The 22,572-nt window shown below is 29.8% G+C and overlaps 1 protein-coding gene across 1 annotated transcript in view; it reads right to left on the bottom strand.

Annotated features, from left to right (window-relative positions):
* Window positions 1-6,699: 6,699 nt before the first annotated feature.
* The window catches only part of LOC129975363 (sodium/potassium/calcium exchanger 4-like), a 110,983-nt gene continuing 95,110 nt past the window's right edge, over window positions 6,700-22,572 (bottom strand). Inside the window, exons 9-16 of the mRNA XM_056088426.1 lie at window positions 19,401-19,497; window positions 16,674-16,768; window positions 12,581-12,633; window positions 11,465-11,634; window positions 9,922-10,036; window positions 8,747-8,859; window positions 8,440-8,505; window positions 6,700-6,846 (exon numbers count right to left, since the gene is read on the bottom strand). Of these exons, the coding sequence (XP_055944401.1) occupies window positions 6,700-6,846; window positions 8,440-8,505; window positions 8,747-8,859; window positions 9,922-10,036; window positions 11,465-11,634; window positions 12,581-12,633; window positions 16,674-16,768; window positions 19,401-19,497 (856 nt within the window). The remainder of the gene's footprint in view (window positions 6,847-8,439; window positions 8,506-8,746; window positions 8,860-9,921; window positions 10,037-11,464; window positions 11,635-12,580; window positions 12,634-16,673; window positions 16,769-19,400; window positions 19,498-22,572) is intronic.

The raw sequence follows: 22,572 nt of genomic DNA, 5'->3' as shown, positions 1-22,572 counted from the left end.
TTACATAATTACATATTGATTTACATTCATATGTTGTAATTTCCATTTTATTAGATTTTATTTTGTTCTTTTAAATGTTAATAATATATAGCAAAATTGCTATTCAAATCAAAGTTGGGGATCATAAATGTTTCATCATAAAACTAAAAACATCTTCAATCAGTTCAGTCTACTGAAATATACAATTTATAAACTGTCAGAATATCATAAAGAATTTCTGTTTAGCTTTAAGTAAATTTTCTTGAATTTAGAGTTGCCAATAATTTATCTATTCGTTCCATAAATATTACAGAAAATAAGTTCGGTGTTGTACTAAAGAATGAAATTTGTTTAATCTTTAAATGATTCCTGTATTTGATTCAGTTGAATGCTTCAGATTTGATTTTCAGTGGCGTAATTATGGAAAACAGAGGAGGTACTGATGTTTCCGTTGCCACTTTTTTAAAGTGGAGAGGTGAGGTGCTATGAGAATCAAATATTCATGTGTCTATTTCACGTGTAAAGCCAAATATGACAAGAGGGATAAAAAAATAATAATAATGCTATGCATCGAGGATCAGTGCTACGCCAATGTTGGGTTTTTATAGTTTGACAATTCTATAATCGATGACAATTCAAGATGACATGCAATACATGGAATATGATTAAAGACCAGATATGCCATGAATTATATAAAACGTGTATCAACGCATTTTAAAACTAAATAACTAGCTCCATACAATTAATCAGCATTCGCTTTTCGGAAAGCATACAGATTTTTATTAATAACAATTTTGAAGAACGTAGGGACTTCTGAATGCGTTAAATTGTATCGTTGTTTTTATAACAAATTGTCGTATGTCAAAAGAGGCCCGGACTAAGCCCTTAGGCACTGCGAGTCTACTTTGCTCCCTTTTGCTGTCTCAACTAAAACTATATATATTTTTTATAAAATAACATGGTTATTTTATAAAAAAAATATACATAAGAATCTATAAATTGACTTTATAGATTCTTAAAATTTTAAGAATCTCTAAAGTCGAATCTATTTTTTAAGACCATATATATATATTATAGATTCTTAGATTAATTTTTTCCTGAAAGGTTTTAAAGTAGCAAATTTAGACATCAGCAATAATAAACAGACAAATAAGGACAGCTTACCATTTTTACATGAGTTGGCTTCAATATCTCTCATATTTATATATACAAAAAAAAAAAAAAAATTACAAGATAATTTTAAAAAAACCATTCTTTAACAAAATCTAAAAACTATTTATTACTAGACGGGCATTTTTTTTAATGATAAAATCATACGTTTTTTTAGAATTATAAAATAACATTAAATTAAACTTGTAAAAAAGTAATTAATTAGGAATGTTGCTATTTTGTTGTTCTAAAATTTAAACAATACTTATTTTAAATTTAAATGAATTTTAATGGATAATTCTTCTAAATTGAATTGAAATAAAAAGTAATTAATTATCTGGAAAATACCTAAAAAAGGTATCGAAGTTACTAGCCTTCTAAAACAGCGGGGGTTCTAGACAGTTGCTTACTTTGCCTGTTTGATAATCCAACCCATGACAAAACCGAAATGAGTAAAACATACGACATTTGATTTAAAAATGGAATTACATTTTGTGATAACGTAGTATATCACATACCATATAGAATCTTGGAGGCGATGTAGCCAACCTATCCAAGTGCCAAAGCAATAATCTATATTTTGGCTGAAAAAAGAATCTCTCAACTGATAAAAGAACGCCAAAATCGTATCAAAAAATATTTTTTTTGTCTTCGATTTTTGATTTCAAAAACTTGCACAATTTATTTGATAATAACTAAATTTTAATCTGACGGCAGGCAGGAAAAATATAAGGAAAGATACGAAAGGTATAAGTTTCACTCGAAAAGTTTAAAGGGCAAAATATTCAATAATCATTCACACAGTTTATCTATACTTGTGCAAAATATGAACATTTAACAGAAGTGCATTAACATAAAATTTAAATATCATTATGCTACATTTATGCAAAAAAAATTTCTAAAAGTACAAACTGTTTCTATCACAAGCATAAGAATTTATAACAAGAATCTGAAATCTTTTAAACATATCTGGGTTAAACTTGTGAATACGATACTGTCGCCAAACTCATAATTTGTCAAATAATAACTCGCCAGATTCGTTACTATGTTTAATGCGATATCTGTCGTTTGGCGAAAGTACTGTTAACTTGGCGACGGTGCAGTGTCGTATTCTCAAATCTAACCCACATCTATTACATGGGATGATTAGTCATTGTGACACCATACTATTCTCGCTTGAAAAGTTCTACATTTGGACTGCAGCTATAAGGATCATCTTTCGGTAACAAATAATTTTTCTTTTTTATGAAAATCCTGAAAAGTTGTTTTGTTTAGAAAAAGCTCGTCACAAATATTAAGAAGTTACGCTAGATAGCTAACTCTGCTTTTATAATATCTAATTTTACTTCTTTTTTCCATATATAATTGCACAAAAATAATTCTTCCTCATAATTTACTCTATCGCTAATATAAATATCTAATTCTTGTTTATTTAAATTACTCTTTCACTCTGTGTATGAATTAGAATGTGTTGTTTCAACTATTATTTTTCTTTCTTCCTACACAACTTTGAATTGAAAATAATTTTATGTATCACAAAGAAAGGGTCGTTCCTGGTATTCTCGTAGTGATATATATATATGCATTCTGTTAGTGCTGACGAAGTCGTATATTTTAATTTTTCAGATTGAAATACTGGAATTTCTTTTTTCAGCTGTAGTTACCAAATTAAAATTACGAAACAGTGATAAAAATTTTAAAAATTTCTGAAAAAAATCAAATGGATTATTTAATGGAAATTGATTGAGATTTTTAAAAATCTCTCAATTCCCATAATTTGTTTTTGTAAAAGACTAAGTATTGATTATGCATATAGTTTAAATATCCCTACAAAAAACATGATTGTAAAAAAAAAAAAAAGATATGATTAGGAAAATAATGTAAAAAATGTGGCAAAAGTAAAATAAAAAAATTAATGCGAAGTCAAATGAATTTTTTTATATATTGTTTAAAGCCATATTTGATAGTTATTCCTATCTTTCCAAATAAAATTTCTTATTTTAAGATTATCATATTGGCTTTAAAAGAGCCAATATAAGAATTCTTGCCCGTTAATCTAAGTTTAACATGAAAACGTAATTATACTATAACACTTTTTAACGGGCAAAAAAAAAAAAAAAAAAAAACTTTATTCAAGAACATTTTCTTATATTCCCAGAAGAATCTTCATTTTTTTTTGTCCGTTTGAATCTTATAATGCAAGAACCATCTCTGTTCATTCTGTGTCATTTCACTTTTAAGTTCTATGTTTTGAATGATGTCATAGTAATAAAATTTATTATGACGTAATTCTACAGTCTAACAATGCATTTTTTCCCGTCAAATCAAGTAAAAACAAACTTCTAAAAAGCATAAAATCATATAATGCATATAAAGTTTCTAATTAATATTTATAAAAAATTCACTTTTAACATGGCTTTAAGTTAACTATACAATTGTAATTTAAAATATATATTTATTAAATAATATTAATGAAACCATAATTAATAATGGAATAAATTTGTATCACATTTTTAATTAAAACTATATATTACTAAATTAAATTACTTTTTATTACCAATGCGTAATAATAAAGAAATTTTTTTATTTTCACTGGACTAGTCTCATATCCAGGAACAACCCAGTACATTAATTATATTTAAAATCTTAACAATCTTAATCTAATTACCTGTTTTAAAATACAATTAAATAAAAAGTATTTTTTTTTTAAATAGTGATAATTCATTCTTAAAAAATAGCTATATAGAACACTTTATGAATATTCTTTTATACAGAATTAAAATCAAGTACCTGTATTTTGGATTTATGGAAAGTATGGAATATCTGCTTGCTTATAAGCGAAGTAAATTATAATTTAGATCCTTTAAAAACAAAATGAAAATTTCATCAGGAATGATGTTCTTTCCGTTGCCTTAACGTTGAATTTCATTGTGAGAAATTAAGTTAATTTTTGGACAGATATTTCAATTTGAAATCAAAATTGGATTAAAAAATATGCAAATAATGTCTATAAAGATTATGCAGTCACTACTACTCACAATTCACTTTTACGAGGTAATTCAGCAACTTTGCCACTAGTACACAAGATAGGACTAAATTAACAGATAAGACGACACTGTTTATCACTCAAGGAATCGCGCATAGATCTGTTATAACTTGCTCAAATTATTTCAAGAACATCATAACAGATGGCGCTTCTCTCTAGTTTTTCTTCCCTTTAACAAAAATATTTTCCTGAAACCGATCTTCATTTCTTAATACATTATAACGAGTTCTGAAATTTTGTATAATTGTTGTTTTCTGAAGACAAAATAATATTGTAATTTTTCAGAACATAATTATAATTTAATCGTTTGATTTTAATTAAATTTAGATTCCATATGAAAAATTTTAATTATGTGTAGCAATATGCAACTATTTATTTTTTTATAATGATCTTACATTTGCCATAATAGTATTCAAAATGCAAAATGTTTTAACACTTAAATTCCATTTCGTTGAAAATTATTAGTTGGTACTTCTTCATATTGTCAATGAATACCAAATCGCTAACGGATATTGATATTAAATGTCTTTGTAATTCAAGAGAGTTCAAACTCTCTTGTAATTCAAGAAAGTGTACAAAGAGTTATCATATCCTGGATTTCGATATGACTGTTCTGGTTTCAAGCTTATGCTCATGTTAGTGTCCAGAGTTTTAAAATGTCGAATTTATGCCAGTGAATGAGGCTGGAAAGAAATTAGGTTCCAAAGGCGAAAATCTGTCTTTTTCGGAAAATTTGGCTTATTTCTGTCAGAAATAAAAAAAAAAAAATCAGTCACCAATTATGCAGATCCTTTTGTGGAGTAATCATATTGTTTAAAAATTAAGTGACATCCTCACAATTTTCTCGATGTTAGGATTCATTTGATTGACTGACAGAGAAAAAGTGACCGCACCATTTGCGAAAGAAATGCTGAACGTCAAAAACTTTTTTTGTTTTACACAATCTGGAATTTTAAGAAAAATAAATAATTTTTTAAAAATAATATTATCTCCAGCGAAGAGTATAAATAAAAAATGAGACTAAAAAAGAAAGATGAACTTGCTTATCCAGCCCAAAAAAGTGAAGAGAAAAAAATTAACGATTGGCAATTTTGCCATTTTCCTCTTTTTATCAATATACCTTTTATTTACCAATATTATTAATTTAAAAAAAAATGTATCTCCTTTGTATTTTTACATTGTTTAAATATTTGTTACAACTTAGCAGTTCTCCCGATGATGGATCCATCTGGGCAGGTGAGAGAGGAAGACTGAAGACAAGAGAGATTTATTATAATTACGTACTTCTTTAAACTTTGACTGAATGTTAGGAAAAAGAGTTGTTATTTGGTATTGTATTAGTATTTGCTATATTATATCTTGTAATCAGAATTTTGCTAAAAATTCCGCCACCAATTATGGAGATCCTCCTCTAGTAGCCATCTTGTATTTTGACTATTATGACAACTTGGCATCGATTGGCAATCTGAAAGTATACTAATCTTTATATATATATATATATATATATATATATATATATATATATATATATATATATATATATATATATATATATATATATATATATATATATATATTGATAAGCAGAACTATAATCAGTTTTTTTTAATTCATTTGGAAGAGGTTTTATGGATTTATTTAGTGGTTGCGATTTTTGTGAAAGCAACTACTGATAAAGCATGTTATAGATTTACAATTTACAATTACAGAACTAAGAAAAACGGTAAAGAATTTTAAAAAGAGACCGGCATCATCACCGATTATACTAATCGAAGACATTCTTAACTTTAAAGCTGGGTTTACACACGGCCAGTTATAAGACAGCCAGTAAGACACAGAATGCGCAGAAAGGGAAATTTATGTAACAATTTCATAAGATAGATTAAAGCATTCCATGCTCGGCTATAAATTGCCGTTTTGGCGTCCCTGAATTTTTCTTTTTCACAGTGAAAAAAATTTAAAATGATGGATATTTACATAAAGAAACATGGTAAAATAAAAAAAAAAAAACGCCACATAACTAAATCTGGAAAACTATAGAAAAAATGATAAATAAGATAGGAGAAAAAAACTTGCATAAAAAAAAACAAAAAATGTCGGAATTAATCTATGATATGTGTTCAAAAAATACCACCAAATTCTATAAACGCAGAATTTGGTGGTGTTAAGTAAGAAATAGTGCGCAGTAAGAAATAAATAAAATACAGCGGCATGTTGTCCAGCGGCAAGTACTTGCCATGGACCGAACAGCATTTTTCAGATTTCTTACGCATGTGCTGCTTACTGGCCGTCTTATAACTGGGCGAATGTAAACCCACCTTAAATATTTCTTCATTGTCATTATCAGGGCGTCGTCTTATCTGAAATCAGTCTTCCTATTGTTGAGCGTACAGCATTACTACATCTGATACGATCATTCCCACTTGTAGACAAATCCACAATATCTAACCACAAGGTAGAGAGACGAGAGGAGATAAGGGGGGGGGAGATGATATCCGAATTGGGAAGGAGGGTGGGCACGAAGCTCAGTCTTGGCACATGGGCGGATTCACATATCCGAGGAAGTTGAACTCCAGCAGGATGGAGATGACCAGAAAGAGGGCGTACACGCTCAGCAGGACTATCCCCAGACGGGGAGTCAGCTGCCATTGGCTCAGGGAGATACCTGCGATCTAAAAGAAGAGAAGAATCTAGATTGGTATTTAAAAATTATTATTAAAAATTTAAAAATATGAGTAAGAATGTCAAAATGTTCTAGGGTTAGTTGTACATAAATCTCAAAATTGGCATTATTGTATAGCCCATACTAGTTTCAATAGAAAGCTGTAATCTTGATAAGATAGTATGTCAAATGAGGTACTTGTATATTAACTTTATCAATACTGAAAGGTTCCAAATGCCCATTCAACAAAATTACGGCTAGTGTCTGTGACGACAGATTAATCAATGTAAAATTTCCTTTCCCTTAGTTTTAATATCCATGGTGAGAACTTTGTTCATTAGAGACACTCGCCCAGATGGAATTAAAGGAATTTTGTAAAGATGTCCGATCATATAATTTCTTAATGCCAACAGTTAAACAGGCTCCTTTCTTATAAACCAACCTTTTAAGATCACTGATTGTTATTGCTGATTTAAAAGAAGGAGGGAGAATGTTTTTCTTTTTTCGAGAGAAACTCGGTCGTTCCAATATTCACAGATACCTCAATTTGAATGAACTTAAAAATCAGATGGTTAACGCGTACTATTGGCGAATTTTTAGCTTAATCATGTGTCATTAATGTTCATCGTCAGTGAGTAAAAATACATTTTTGACGAATTTTTTTATCGGTTAATCGCTACGTTTTTTTAGGGATTTGTTCTATTTCGAATTATTTCATGAAGAAAATATGAAATATATGTGATTAGAAATTCGGACAAATTTCTAGATTTAAGTATTGTATATTCATTGAAAATGTTGCCGCATTGAAAAGAGGCAGTCGACTCTTCATGGCCTAATGGTCATAACACTAGTCTCTTAATCAAGATATCGTAAGTTCGAATCCCGCTAGAGACAATGCGATTCACAGTCTGTGTAAATATTTAATTCCTTGATTTTATGCTTTCCTTTGTTTCATGTTCCAGAAGATTCTGGACATTTCTTTAGTTTACCAGATAAGTGTTCTGGACTTTTCTTACTGTCTCCAGAAAAGTATTCTGGAACTTTCCCTGCTAGTATGAGAGCAGATGATCTGTTCAGTCACTGTATTTTGAGTTCAAAGTTGAGTTAATAAATTGGTTTAGCTCTACTTCTTGTGTGTGTCATTGAGTGCCACACTAAAGTACCTACGTGACAATATATTTCCTGAACTGGACGAATCATTTCATTTTACAACAGCATTATATTTTGGATTGGATAAATTTTGAAAACTTTTTGCTATAGATATAGTATTTAATTTTTTTAAAAAAAATCAATTTCCGTTATTCCAAAGATTTACAATTCTTAAATTTATTTTCCTATAGAGAAGTTTAGGTGAAAAAAATGCTAAAAATTCTCAAACTCTTATAAGATTAAACAGTTAACTTTTTGACGAGTAGACTCGTCTTGGAAAAAGTTCAACATTTTGCGTTATGATGAGTTTATTTGTCAGGAGTATTAAGTAATTCAGAATAATTAGAGTAATATAGAGTAAATTAGAGTTACATGCGCATTAGATAAGTATTATTTAAATGCGCATTTTCCGAAGAGGTCGAAACAGTTAACTTTTTAATAATATCAAACTTACCGTAATAATAATTGTCATGAAGAGAAGTATAACAGAATAAACCATTCCTCTGCTGTTGATAACAGCCTGAAAGCAAATATGAAATTTTAATATCGAATTCTAACGAATCAGTATGTTTCAGAACGAAAATCGTTCACACTATTTGGGACAAATCGCCCTTTCGACAAAACAATTCCTTTGGAAAGCCATCATTTCTCGTGGAATTGTGTTGGCGATAGGTCAACTTGATAAATCTGGTGTACAAATAATATCTACAAAATTTTAACTTTAAAATACACAGTTTATATACAGAAAATGTGGCACTTACGATAGATCCGGGTTCTATGAGAGCCGTTTGCATGAACCATGGGAAAGCCAATCCAATGAGAATATCGAAGATGTTGCTGCCTAAACTGTTGGACACTGCCATATCTCCTAGCCCTAAAATATTATTCAGTTTTAAAATGGCGGCATTAAAATATGATTAAAAAATACTGCATGGTCACCAAGTTTGTATATATATATATATATATATATATATATATATATATATATATATATATATATATATATATATATATATATATATATATATATATATATATATATATATATATATATATATATATATATATATATATATATTTCAAATGATAATTTGCCAGAATGGAACTAGATTTAAAATGATTATGGCTTGACAGTTGACGAAAGTTGTGAGAATTTGGAGGTAGACTTTATAGTGTTTTTGATTCTCACTTACATATTCAAATGGTAAAATTTATAATAAATGAGCAGAGAAGAAATTCCTAAGGATGAGATATAATTTTTAACAATATAAGATCTCAGATTTTTAAAAAAAAACCTGTACAGCTGAAGAAAATTATATCAAGATTATTAATTATTTTCATTTTTATATACTTCTTCTCTTAAGCTGACATACTTTCTATAAATTGCGTGATGTAAAAATAGTTATGCATAAAACCCAAAGGCTGATAGTACATAAATTAATACCGCTAAAGTTTTTAATATAAATAGAAATCTCCGAAGATACCTTACGTACTGCAATTTGCATATATATTGGATTACAATATTGGAGGTACTTATGAAATACAGAATGTTTTCTTGAAGTTTATGTAATTTTGCAAGTAAAATCAAGACAAAATTATTATCATGCTTTGTTTCGAATTAGAGGTTTGAATTTCTAGGAACTATTTGCATATATGCATTACCTAAAAGCTCACAGGTAAATCCATTTTTATTTTTCTGAGAAACTTTTTGAGTCTCAGAATTCTCAATCAGTTAAACCGAAATCCATAACAAGATAGTTGATTTTCGACTGCATATCTCTATTTTGATAGAAAAAATGTTATCGAATATACCAGATAGTCCTTAAATGCTGCATAAAATTCATCAATTTATTACAAAAACTCATATATTATACAGTGAAAACAGTGCAAATCTTGAAAACAGTATGTTTTATTCAGGACTTTTTTGCCTACCAACCTTGTCTCGCTACTATGAGGCTAGCAAACGCATCCGGCACGCTCGTTCCTGCTGCCAAGAAAGTGATTCCCATGATGCTGTCCGGAATGCCAAGGGTGTAGCCCACCAAAGTTACCTAAGAGAAAACAAGATATCAACAACGACCTGCAAAATTGAAGGATATCAAGATGGCTAACAAAATAGATCCTTAATTATGGACAATTTATTTCATATTGGATTCTAATCACAAGAAATCTATCGAACTTTGGCTGTGAAGGTCTATAGGATTAATATGGTTTTGTAAATTTCACTCTATGAAATCTTTATATGATACTTTTTGTACTGCGTTGTATGATGAAAAAAATGGAGTGCGTATTTTATAAATCTTCCTTTCCATAGACTGAATACAAAATTTAGAGCTGCTTCGGTTTTCAATTGCGATTCCTGCAAGTTATATTTTTGGTACGCTTCGAATGTGCTTTGTCACATGTGTTTCGTGTTTAATAACGCATCGTTATTCAATATTGAACTTATTGGACTTTTTGCAATCGAATTCAAAGGAGAATTTTCGGATTATTTTAGTAATAGTACATAAACATAGATTCTATTAATGCTTACTATTAAGACATCATTTTACGAGTGTCATTGAGAATACCTATGGCATTCACATCATAAAATACTAATTGGAAGCTTATAACTGAGCCATTGACTTTCCACTCGTAGATGATTCTAGTGCCATGAAGTACCCATTGAAAGCTTATAACTGAGCCATTGACTTCTCACTAGTAGATGAGGCTAGTACCATGAAGTGTCCATTGAAAGCTTGTAACTATGCCCTCAACTTCCCATTAGAAGATGATGCTAGTGCCATGAAATACCCATGGAAAGCTTATAACAGAGCCAGTGATTTCCCACTAGCACTATTAGTATCTATTAATCCATTGGAAGCTTAGAACTGAGCCAGTGATTTCCCATTAGTAGATGATGCTAGTATTATGAAGTACACATCGAAAGTTTATAACTGAGACATTGACTTCTCATTAGTAGATGAGGCTAGTACCATGAAATGTCCGTTGAAAGCTTGTAACTAAGCCCTCAACTTCCCATTAGAAGATGATGCTAGTGCCATGAAGAACCTATTGAAAGCTTATAACTGAGACATTGACTTCTCACTAGTAGATGAGGCTAGTACCATGAAGTGTCCATTGAAAGCTTGTAACTATGCCCTCAACTTCCCATTAGAAGATGATGCTAGTGCCATGAAATACCCATGGAAAGCTTATAACAGAGCCAGTGATTTCCCACTAGCACTATTAGTATCTATTAATCCATTGGAAGCTTAGAACTGAGCCAGTGATTTCCCATTAGTAGATGATGCTAGTATTATGAAGTACACATCGAAAGTTTATAACTGAGACATTGACTTCCCACTAGAACCATGAAGTACCCATTAGAAGAAGTTTATAATTGAGTTATTAGCTTTTAATTCACATATTCCTGATGGTCTTTTTTATTTATGGGAAATGAATACATTCAAGTGATCAATTAGTAATGCAAAACTCACCATCCACACCATGACGTAAGAGAAGATGGCCGTCCACACGATGGAGGTGAAGAAGGTGAGGAGGAAGAACTTCCTCCACCTGTCCTTTCGGCAATCGGGGATGGTATAGTGCAAAACCACCAGCAGAGGAGCTTGAATAATCCATTTTACCAGGCGACACAATCCTTCTTCTGCAAAAATCAAATTAAAATATTTCACAAGTAGTTGATTTTATTTATAAAAGCTACGCAGTTCCATATAGAAAAAAAATAAATAAAATAAACTAGTTAAAAGTAAAATTTTAACGCAGTATGTATTTATTTTCATGAAGCATTAGAAAGATTACATAACTATGCATTTATCACATTTTAAGAGTCAAAACTTTTGAAGATGTAAAATGTTTATCCTTTCTTTTATGGTCCAATTTCTTATCCATTTTTTATTATTCTAATTTAAAGGTAAACTGCTTATAAGCATATTTTATCTTTATTGTCAGCATACCTTTTTTTAATTAATACAAAGTTTATGGCTATAAATAATGTATTAGTGAATAGGATTATTTATCCAATTTTTGACCACATTACATGTTAAAATTCAATTTAAAAGAAATCAGCAGGGGTGATCTCCCTGAAACTTTTTTGCACACTGTTTAATAAATGCATAATCTCTCTTCTAACAATTTCGGGACTTAGTCAAGGCAAAGAACGTTGCTAATGCTCAGATTTTTATTTTCAAAGAGTTTTTTTTTAACGCTCTTTTGAGATCGTGCAGTTAAAAGTACAGACTTATCGATTATTAACTCTTTGATAGATTTGACTCAAAATTTGATACAAAAGTAAGTTATATAAAATATTTAATTGAAAATTTAGAAGTAATAAATCTTGCCAATCACCGCATGCGGTTAGTTTAGCTCTTTTCATTTTTGAATTATCATATTCACATATAGGCTTAATTTGAAAAAGTGGTTGTTTTACAATTAGGAAGGTTTAGAACATAAAGATTCTTCAAAAGCTCCAAGTGCAAATCTTTGACAACTACAATAATTATTTTGTATGTCACACGCATATATTATATATTAGAAATTTTTTATTAATATTTCAATACTGATTTTTATTTAAAGGGTTGAATTGAGCCTACCTCTTGTAGGTAAGTTTCTCCAGTTAGATTCTGCTGTAAGCCCCATACTTGTACTATAACAGAAAAAAAAACATATAATGATTACATTATATAAAGAATTCTTTTATTTGAAAAAATTTATACAAATATATCCTAATTTAACGGTATATCAAAGCATATACAACTGTTAAAGTAGAAATTTAGAAAGAAATTCGAGTTGGAGAAAAGAAAGAAAATCATCGTATCATCCGGTATTCAAAATTTTACTGAAATTAAATTTCGACCTATATTAATTATACTTCGTTTAAAAAAATCAAAGCAATTTCATTTGAAATATAACGCATGAAATAATTCATTTCATAACAGTAATCATATCTACAGTACATTAAATCAAAATATTTTCAAATTCATATATAATCAAAATATTTTCAAATTCATATATAATCAAAATATTTTCAAATTCATATATAATCAAAATATTTTCAAATTCATATATAATCAAAATATTTTCAAATTCATATATAATCAAAATATTTTCAAATTCATATATTTCATGTCAAAATATACTCCAAAACATACGACATCTGATAATTAAAATGTAAGAACAAAGCAAGATAAAATTTGAACTAACAACCATATGAATTTAATTATTTGACATTATCTTGAAACTAGCAGAACCTTCATGGCTTTAGTTATGATACAATGAATATCAGCGAAATCAAAAACACAATAACATAAAACAAATTTATGAAAACAAAAGAAAAAAATATTAGTGATTTTGCAAGGTTATTTTTCTTCATCACAATGATATCGTTTGGTAAATTACAGACGATATAAACTGTAATAAATAAAGAAAAACAGGAAATAAAGACACGCCAAAAGAGAAATTTTCTGCAAACGATGCTATTAAAATTTATATTACGCAAGAATAATTCCCATGATTGTTTATTTCGTTATTTTGTTTCTGTCCTAAACAGAAAAAGATTTTAGTAAAACTCCTTTGCGAAGAGCCGCATTGTTGCGACTAATCAACGGAATTTTTTTTTTTGTTGAATATATCAATGAAATATTTAATTAAAAATTGATGAATAAAGATGTTTTGATAGCTCTTCGAAAACCTCAATTAAAAAAAAATCAAATCTATAATGTCGAGTGCAGGAATTTTACTTTTTATTTTTAAATTTCTTCTGAAAATTTATTATCATTAAAAAAATTTCTCAAAATTGAGTAGATACTTCAGAGGTACAAAACAAATATTTTAGCGCTACAGTTATTAATTTTCTTAAATGGTGCAATTTTTAAAAACATCATAATAATTCGATGGACAAATACTCAGTCTAACACAACTTAAAGAATAAATATTAATCTTAAAGCAAAATTGTCTAAAACAACTTAAAATATTAAATAAAAATTTTCTAAATTAAATTTCAAAATTCGTATATCTAGGTTCATTGAATTCCCATTACGGCAGATTTTCATGACTTTAAATGCAACAGATTCGTTAGATACTGATATCGCTAAATAGTCTAACACTTTAAATTTTTAGAAAATGTAAAAAATATTTTTTTAAAAAATTATACCTTCCGAAGCTATGGCAAAAAGAAGATAAAAAATCGTTTCATTTTCATTTCATTCCTTTTAGAACGACATAGAAAGTTTTTAACAATGCAATTAATCGTTCCAAGTGTTAAGGAACAGGTGCACATACAAGCACACATACACATAGAGTGTCTCACAAAAGTGTTGGGACACTTGTGCTTTACAAAAGGAAACTGTAATAAAATAAATTAAAAAAACATGTACAAATTTTTTGTGGGTGTGCTTCATACTTAAATTTAGTAGCAATTATTACATAACATACATTTTATCAAAATATTAAAATATTAATTTAATAAAAATATAATTGTTTAGAATGGAGCAAAAAATAGCTCACATAAGTGATGGGACACCATTAGATATGCAACAAAAATCGTCTGAAATAAGCAATAAAAATATTTTTGGTGGTTTTATTTTTACTCAAAAGCAATTGGCAATAATTTATAAAATCGTCTGCAGTATTTCTCTCCAGTTTGTTTTGGAATTTTTGTGTTTCTTAGCTCTGTGCACCCATGACTGTTAAACGAAAAGAAACTTGGCCTGAAATTCGAAAATTAGTTATTAATTCGCATATTGAACGTGGAAAATCTATTAGAAAAACTGCTGAAACAGTTAACTTGAGTCATTCAACAGTTTTCAATATCATTAAACGATATAAAAAGAATCATATTATTCAGGATAAAAGAAGACCTGGCCGACCATCAAAACTATCCAATGGAATAAAGCGAATTATCATTCGAAATATCAAAAAAAATCCAAGAAAGAGTGATTCTAAAGTTGCTGCTGATTTACAAGCATTATATGGAATAATTGTTAATCCTGAGACTATTAGAAAGGTAATTCTATCTGCTGGATATCACTGTAGAGTAGCCAGGAAAAAAATTCTTTGTAAGTGAAAAGAATAGAAAACTCAGACTACCTTTCGCAAAATCCAACATAAATAAGAATTCTTATTACTGGAATAAAGTTATATTTGCTGATGATAGTAAATTTAATATATTTGGTTCTGACGGTAGAAGCTTGGTTTGGAGAAAACCCAGGGAAAAATTTCGCAAACAGAACTTGGTGCCAACAGTAAAACATGGTGAAGGAGGAGTTATGGTATGGGGGTGTATGTCGTCCGCTGGAGTCGGTAATCTTGTTTTTATTGACAGTATAATGGATCAATACAAGCATATTGACATTTTAAAGCAAAATTTGAAATCTTCAGCACGAAAATTGAACCTTCATAACGATTTTAAATTCTACCAGGACAATGACCCCAAGCACACTGCTTTGAACGTTAGACTCTGGCTGCTGTATAACTGTCTTGAAATAATAAAAATATCACCACAATCCCCAGACTTAAATCCCATAGAGAATATTTGGCAAGAATTGAGATCAAGAATTCACAAATACACCATTTCTTCAAAACAGCAATTAAAATCGGTGCTTCAAGAAGAATGCGGTAAAATCACTCCAGAAATCACAAAAAAAAATTAGTCGAATCCATCCCAAGAAGATTAAATCATGTTTTAAAAGTAAAAGGAAATCCAACAAAATATTAAAACCTTTTAAAAAGTAAAATTTTTGGATAAATATTTGATGGAAAAGTAAGTGTCCCATCACTTATGTGAGCCATTTTTTGCTCCATTCTAAACAATTGTAATTTTATTAAATTAATATTTTAATATTTTGACAAAATGTATGTTATGTAATAATTGTTACTAACTTTAAATATGAAACACACCCAAAAATTTTTTGTACATGTTTATTTATTTATTTTATTACAGTTTCCTTTTGTAAAGCACAAGTGTCCCATCACTTTTGTGAGACACTGTATATTATAGTAAATAAATTAATTTGCATGTTAAAGCAAATTAATTCAGATATTTCACATCATAAATTGTTGGGCATTGATCACCTCACAAAAAAGAAGCAAAAAAATAGCCGAAGATTGCACCGAACGTGAAAAAAATTTTCGTGTAAATACAACAAATTAATTTTCTTATTTAAAAGATAAAAGGAAAATTAAAAGAATTGATAACACAGCGGAAAAATCTATTTTTTTTTATACATTTAAAAAACGAATACCTATCCATTTACAAAAGGCATCTGAAACCATTCCTTATTATTCTTAATATTAAAAATGGGAGACTTCAAGGCTAATAAATTTATTTCGAATAAGTTTGAGATGATCTTTAATTGAGTGAGCAATTTCTCAAGAAAATTTTATTTTATTTTTCTGTTAGCAGAAGAAAAAAAAGTATATGTCAACAAAATTAAACAACTATAACAAATATTTTCTTACTTCATATTTTGCTAAAATGGAAATCGATATTTCAGTTTTTTGATAATACCCATCTATATTTGCTGGACATAAGTCAATAAGAGTAAAAAATGTGACTTCAAGCAATCGCTTAATACTTTTATTCATTTTCAGCATCAAAAAAAAAAAAAAAAAAAAGATTTTTTGGAAGTCTCAGAACTTTTTTTTCTACCTTGAACATTGGAATTCAATTTAAATCAGGCATCTTACCTAAAGGCTTTTGGCTTCGCCTTGTGGATGCTGTCTTGCGATTCTATTGAGACTTGGCCTTGCATCTTATTGGTTTCCTTTCTCATTCGACGTTGCTATGGAAACAAAAATTAATATTCTACTTCAAATGATTCCATTTCCTTTTTATTAAAATGAAATTATTCATAGCTGAGTGTTTCGTAAAGGTCGCATTAAAAATAAGTAATTACTCTTCGAATAGAAATTGAGTTTTATGAAATTCCTTCGTTACTTTTTTAATAGATTGGAATTGGCTCCTTTGATTAACATTTTATAGAAAATGAGTATCGTTTGGCATCATTAAAGATTCAGTAATTTGTTCTCAGAAATTATTTGGGAACGAAAAAGCTGATTTTTAATCGAAGGCTTCTTTTCAAGTTAACGATGCATTAAACATTCATGTCTTGTTTGAGAAAAATTCGAAAATGTATCTAGGGCAATTGTTTAATGTACCTTTACAGACTACCCATTAGAAGGTATTTTAATAATTTGAAATAACAAGGAAAAATGGAACTCCTTTCTTTTCTAATATTATCCAAAGTATTTTAATGCAAGAAATATTATTTGAATTTCTCTGTTTAGCGAAATTTTTAAGTTCCATGCAATTTAATAATAGAATCTAAGAAGATGATATCTTTTAGTTTATTTAATCATAAAATGGTAGTAAAAAATATGAACCAGGAAATGAATAATTTAAGAAAAATAAATGCACAAATGATGCTATCCATAAATAGCGCACATTTAATAAAAATACTTGTTCTTTGAACACACAGGAAAATAATGATAGAAATTACAATTACAACGGATATACATACTAAGGAAAAATAAGGATTTGGGTGATCATTTTATATTACATAAATTGGAATATTTTGTTTGCAACAATCATAAATATTTTCAATCATTCCATATTTATTATCTTACAGCAAAAGAATATATTTTTCAATGAATGTTTGAAATCTCTGGATTTCGGATAGGTTTAAAGACAGAAATCTGAAAGGCCCTTGGATTCAACGAATATTTTCGCTTTCATGATGGATGCATACATTGGCCGCGTATTTTACTGCAGGTCCATTTTGAGTTTATATGTGCTGCATATTTTGTATTTTTGTTTTTATGTTTTGCTTTGAAATTGATTCTAGACAGTAAAAGTTATTTAAGATGCAAATTCTGAAAAATTGAAAAAAAAAAAAAAAAATACTGCTCCTGATAGGATTGAGGATGTGTCTTATGAGCCTAGTTAGTTCTTATCTTTTTCGAGTATTAAAATTGCCTTCTGTCCTTTGAGGATTGGGCCCTCTGGTTACACTGTGCAAAGACACTTGTTGTTGGCCGGTCATGGGTGTTCCAGATATTTCTGTCCTTTGAGGAAGAAAGCATCGTTCATGAGAAAGAAGAATGGGCTAGCTGCCTCTAAAAAATTCCGTTTGTAAGGATGCAGGATCTTTTATCGAATCTCGTAAGCTCTCATAAATGGTATACCTTTTTGATAGATATGCTGAGATTAATCTCTTAGTTCACTGTCCAATATCGCATCATCATCTAGAGACGTCACTACACTCAAAGTCATCAACAATAAGGTAAGCAGATTGAATTCATTTCTCAAATAGAGTTTTAGAAACTAGTTTAGTTATATAATTGTAAAGTTTTGATGCAACACAAGAGCTATTTCGGACTTTTGAACCGCAAACAGTTCAAGAGAATTACATCTGAATTTGTAATCCTTTCCTTTTCTAAGCTTCTACATTAGACAAATGGCAAAAACGCTTAATTCCCAGCCTTAAATACAGCTCCCATCAGATCAGCATACTCGTCATCTTGTTAAAAGAATTGGATTTCGAATCTGGAGCTTTCGATCCGTGAAGCAAAGACTTCAATACTAGATCACCCACCGATGTCAAAGAAGCGAAGCTGTCCACAAGAAAGCTAGATCCAAACTGGGTCTAGGTAGGCTGCAAACCTGTAACACTAGAATGTGAAACGTTCATGGTCTGCAACAATATAAAAGTGATTTCTGAATTCACACGAATATATTAAGTATACTTTTAATGTCTGCCTCTGAGATGACAATCCGTAATACTCTCAACATAGTTTGCGACACCATGCTCCTTTGCAAGTTTTGTTCCTTTCGATGCCTACTACTCTGAGTTTGTCGGTCCAGTTCTAGAGAACCCTGCATGTATCGCCAAGCTATATATTCTTTCTTTATAAATTTAATTACTTTAGTGAATTATAATAACTCGAAACAGGCACACTCAACAGGAACATGCTCCATGTTATAACAATGAATAAATATAAAAGCTTTTATCATCGGGTCATACCAAAAGTGCTTTAACTCATGCAAAGCAGTTACATGATATAACTTTTGCTGTATAACACTGCAATCGGGATCTATTCTTATGAACTGGTGATTCAAGTTTGATCGTTTTCGCAGAAGACAACGCATTCACCATGATTTCATGACTAGCTTTGATAACAGAATTCCAAACAAGATAGGTGGGTAGAAGTTGGTACAGAAGGACACATTACGTGTCTTCTCGCTTATGTTGATATTAGTAGCAAAATTATTGTTGACATAAGAGATAAAGATACTTATCTCAGAAATATTAAGTTCTAGAAAAGCATGGTAGCAATACAATATATATATATATATTCTCTTGTTCTCGCAGTTACAGATAAATATTATAAATATAAAGGACAATCAAGACTTACCTCTATTATGATTCGGATGGCAGCAGCACGAAATCGAGTCTTTGGTCTGAATTGCCTCTTCATCAAAAATACTAGAGCTGCTTCATGGATCGACAAGCTATGAAGTAACAATATTTTAATGCGATAAAAATATGGTACTGCAACACTGAAAAATTCAACTAAATAATGAAACATGGCACATTACATTTCTTTTAAACTTCTGATTTAATAGAAATTGCAGTAAATCGGTAGAAAGATAACTTTTTGTTTTAAAATCGACGTAAACCTTTTGCACATATCCATTCCAATCTGGATGAAATTTGGCACAAAAAAAGATCATTGCTAAAATTTCAAAACTGGGAAATTAATTAAAATATTAATTAATTAAAAATTAAGCCAGTTTTATTTTTTTAAATTTTCTTTGTTATCTTTCAACTGCATTTTCTGAAAATATTATCTCACGACTTTAAAATTCAAAAATTTATGTTTTAAATGATGCTGATTTTATTATCGTAAATTGTTTTCTAATTTAAATAAATTTTTAAAACTTAATTTGATACACAATCTGTTATAATTAAGTTCAAATTAATTTCATTGCTCCATCAAACCATTCAATCACTTAAATATCAGTCAGAAATCATGGCAGTGAACGCGTTAATCATTACCAGATAAGTAATTACTAAAACTTGCCCATGGAAATTAATGTTCGTGTATTCCAAAACTATTATTTCACAAAAAATAATTTTTACATTATCTTAAAAGTCGAAAACTGCCTTTTCAGTGATATATGTTTCATTTACAAATAATTTCTTTGTTTGTATTTAATATTTCTTTTAAAATTTAATTTGATAACAAACTTCTAATAATGTTTTTAATATTATGATGGGATTCTAAAGCATTCATCAAAGTTTTCGATTTCGAAGCTTTTTCAAACGGTAAAATAAATCCTTTCTATGGACATCAAATCCAAAGTATTAGTTTGCCCCAAGTGAAAAGTGGACATTGAATGAAAATAATACCTATTTTGGAAATCAAAAGAAATTGTCACGGGTGTTGTAGCATAGGTCCCATCGCTTGGGTAGCAGGTCTATGTTGCCTTTGCTGTAGAAAGATGGTGGTTGATTCTTGAGGAAGTCCTGCACAGCTTTCTTAACTTCGTCGCCCGAATAGAACCGCGTCCCATGTAATGCTCTCTTAAGTAGCCCAAAGATGTGGAAGTCGCAGGGTGACAAGTTCAAACTGTACGACAGGTGTTCCAACGCATTCCAACGGAATTCTTTTAAGGTTGTTTGGGTTTCAAAGGAGACATGTGGGCTGGCATTGTTATGGAGAATGATCACTAGTGTGAGAAGGCCTAGCCGTTTGCTTTTGATTGCTTTCCGTAGCTTCGTTAGAGTACTGCAGTATTGTGTTGAACTGATACTGTTCCCTTGGAGCAGAAAATCAACCAAGAGTGGTCCACGGCATTCAATGAGTCAAAAACCGTAGTACCGCACCTTGTTCCGACCTGGACTCATCCACTTATTGAACGATTTTACTTTCGACCAGTTTCCTCTACCACGGACAGCTTTCAATATTGAACGTCGTATGCAGTGCACACCTTCTACCGTCCTTTATATCCCTGTTTGGTAGCGCTACTATAGCTGTTGTCATTCTGGCGCAAACGCATGTGTCCACTTTTCATTTGGGCAGCCTTTATAATTTGATAAACAACCTTTTAAAATATTTTTACGTTAAGATGAAATTCAAAATCATTCATCGAAGTAATCAATCGCATACTTTTTCAGGCTTTAAAATAAAGATACACAATTGCTATCTAAAGACATTAAATCCGAAGTAGAACCTTCAAATCCGCTTTTATTTCGTAGTTATGTACACTTTTCAAATTACAAGGGCAATGAATTGTAGTAGACTGACATTGTTAAATTCCTTCTTCAGATTCATTAAAAAAAAAAAAATGCTTTCCTTAGTATCAGTATGACAGCTAGAAAAGCCCATATTCAGGGCAAACAAACAGACTGGCAGATGATTCCTCGTATACAATAAAACGAAGTTAAAATAAGCTTGGATTTTAAATTAAATTTCAGAAATATTATTTCCGAGAGAGAGAGAGAGAGAGATTTGTTCGCAATAAATCTTATTTTAAGTTTATTTCATTTTTTACTAGCATATAAAGTGACGGTTATGTCGCTGCAAATGATAAACTAATAATTTTTTCCAGAAAAACTAGTTCTTCAGTAAGAATTTATAAGGAGAGACAGAAACTCTATCTTCCCCTGTACTCCAAAAACCTACTTAGCGTCTGATTCAAAGATACTTACTTTCCAAAGAGTAGGGATTAGAAGCCCCACGAAAGCTGAGTACGTTCCCTACGGACCTCCCCCTCCCCCATCCATTCTCTCTTCTTCCTCAGAATTACTTTCTCCTAAAACCCCGGAGGGAGTGAGACGTTAAGATAAAGACAGTTGAACATTACCTGTCTCCCATCCAACAATCGGTAGAATGTGAATCAGATTACTTCGAAAATAGTAAACTCGTCTGAAAGCTCAAGATTCCGAATCCGATACTTGCTAAATTAATCCCATCTTGGACTGAGCAGTGTTTTGTATACTTAAGGTAAAGTAGGTTTCAAGTTCAAAGCAGTGTTTACTTCACTTAGAACAGTTTGGAATTTTCTTTCACCTGCGATATTCAATGGAGAAATAAACAGTATCTCGCTAGAGCTATATCTCATATATATATAATCATACAGCTATTTGCTCTTATCCTGGCCCAATAGATAATTTCTAAACTAATAGAGATATAGTTCCAACTGAAAACAAAACCTTAAATCATAGAAAAAATTATAATTTATTTTGTTTGAATCAATATATGTATTTCTGAAAAACTTACCACTTTTCTAATTTTTTATGTTTTCTTCATCCCTATCAGTCATATTTAGTAAAATTCAAACATACAATACAAAATTCAATTTTCTGATTGAAACTGACCGTGTTATAGCTGTTTAACCTAAATACAAATAGCATATAAATTTATTTTAGAAAACAGTTTAGAAAAGAAATCGTTGCATAAATTTAATTTGCAAACGATTTTTAAAATCTCTTTTGGAAAAATTCATCTAAAATAATGATTTTAAGCGTTTCGTAAATCTATCAATTTTAGTTGCAGGAAAAAAGATTTTTTTTTTTATTTA

This window comes from Argiope bruennichi, chromosome 7, assembly GCF_947563725.1.
Source record: "Argiope bruennichi chromosome 7, qqArgBrue1.1, whole genome shotgun sequence".
NCBI classification, from domain to species: domain Eukaryota; kingdom Metazoa; phylum Arthropoda; class Arachnida; order Araneae; family Araneidae; genus Argiope; species Argiope bruennichi.
This window is presented reverse-complemented; position numbering and strand designations above follow the sequence as displayed.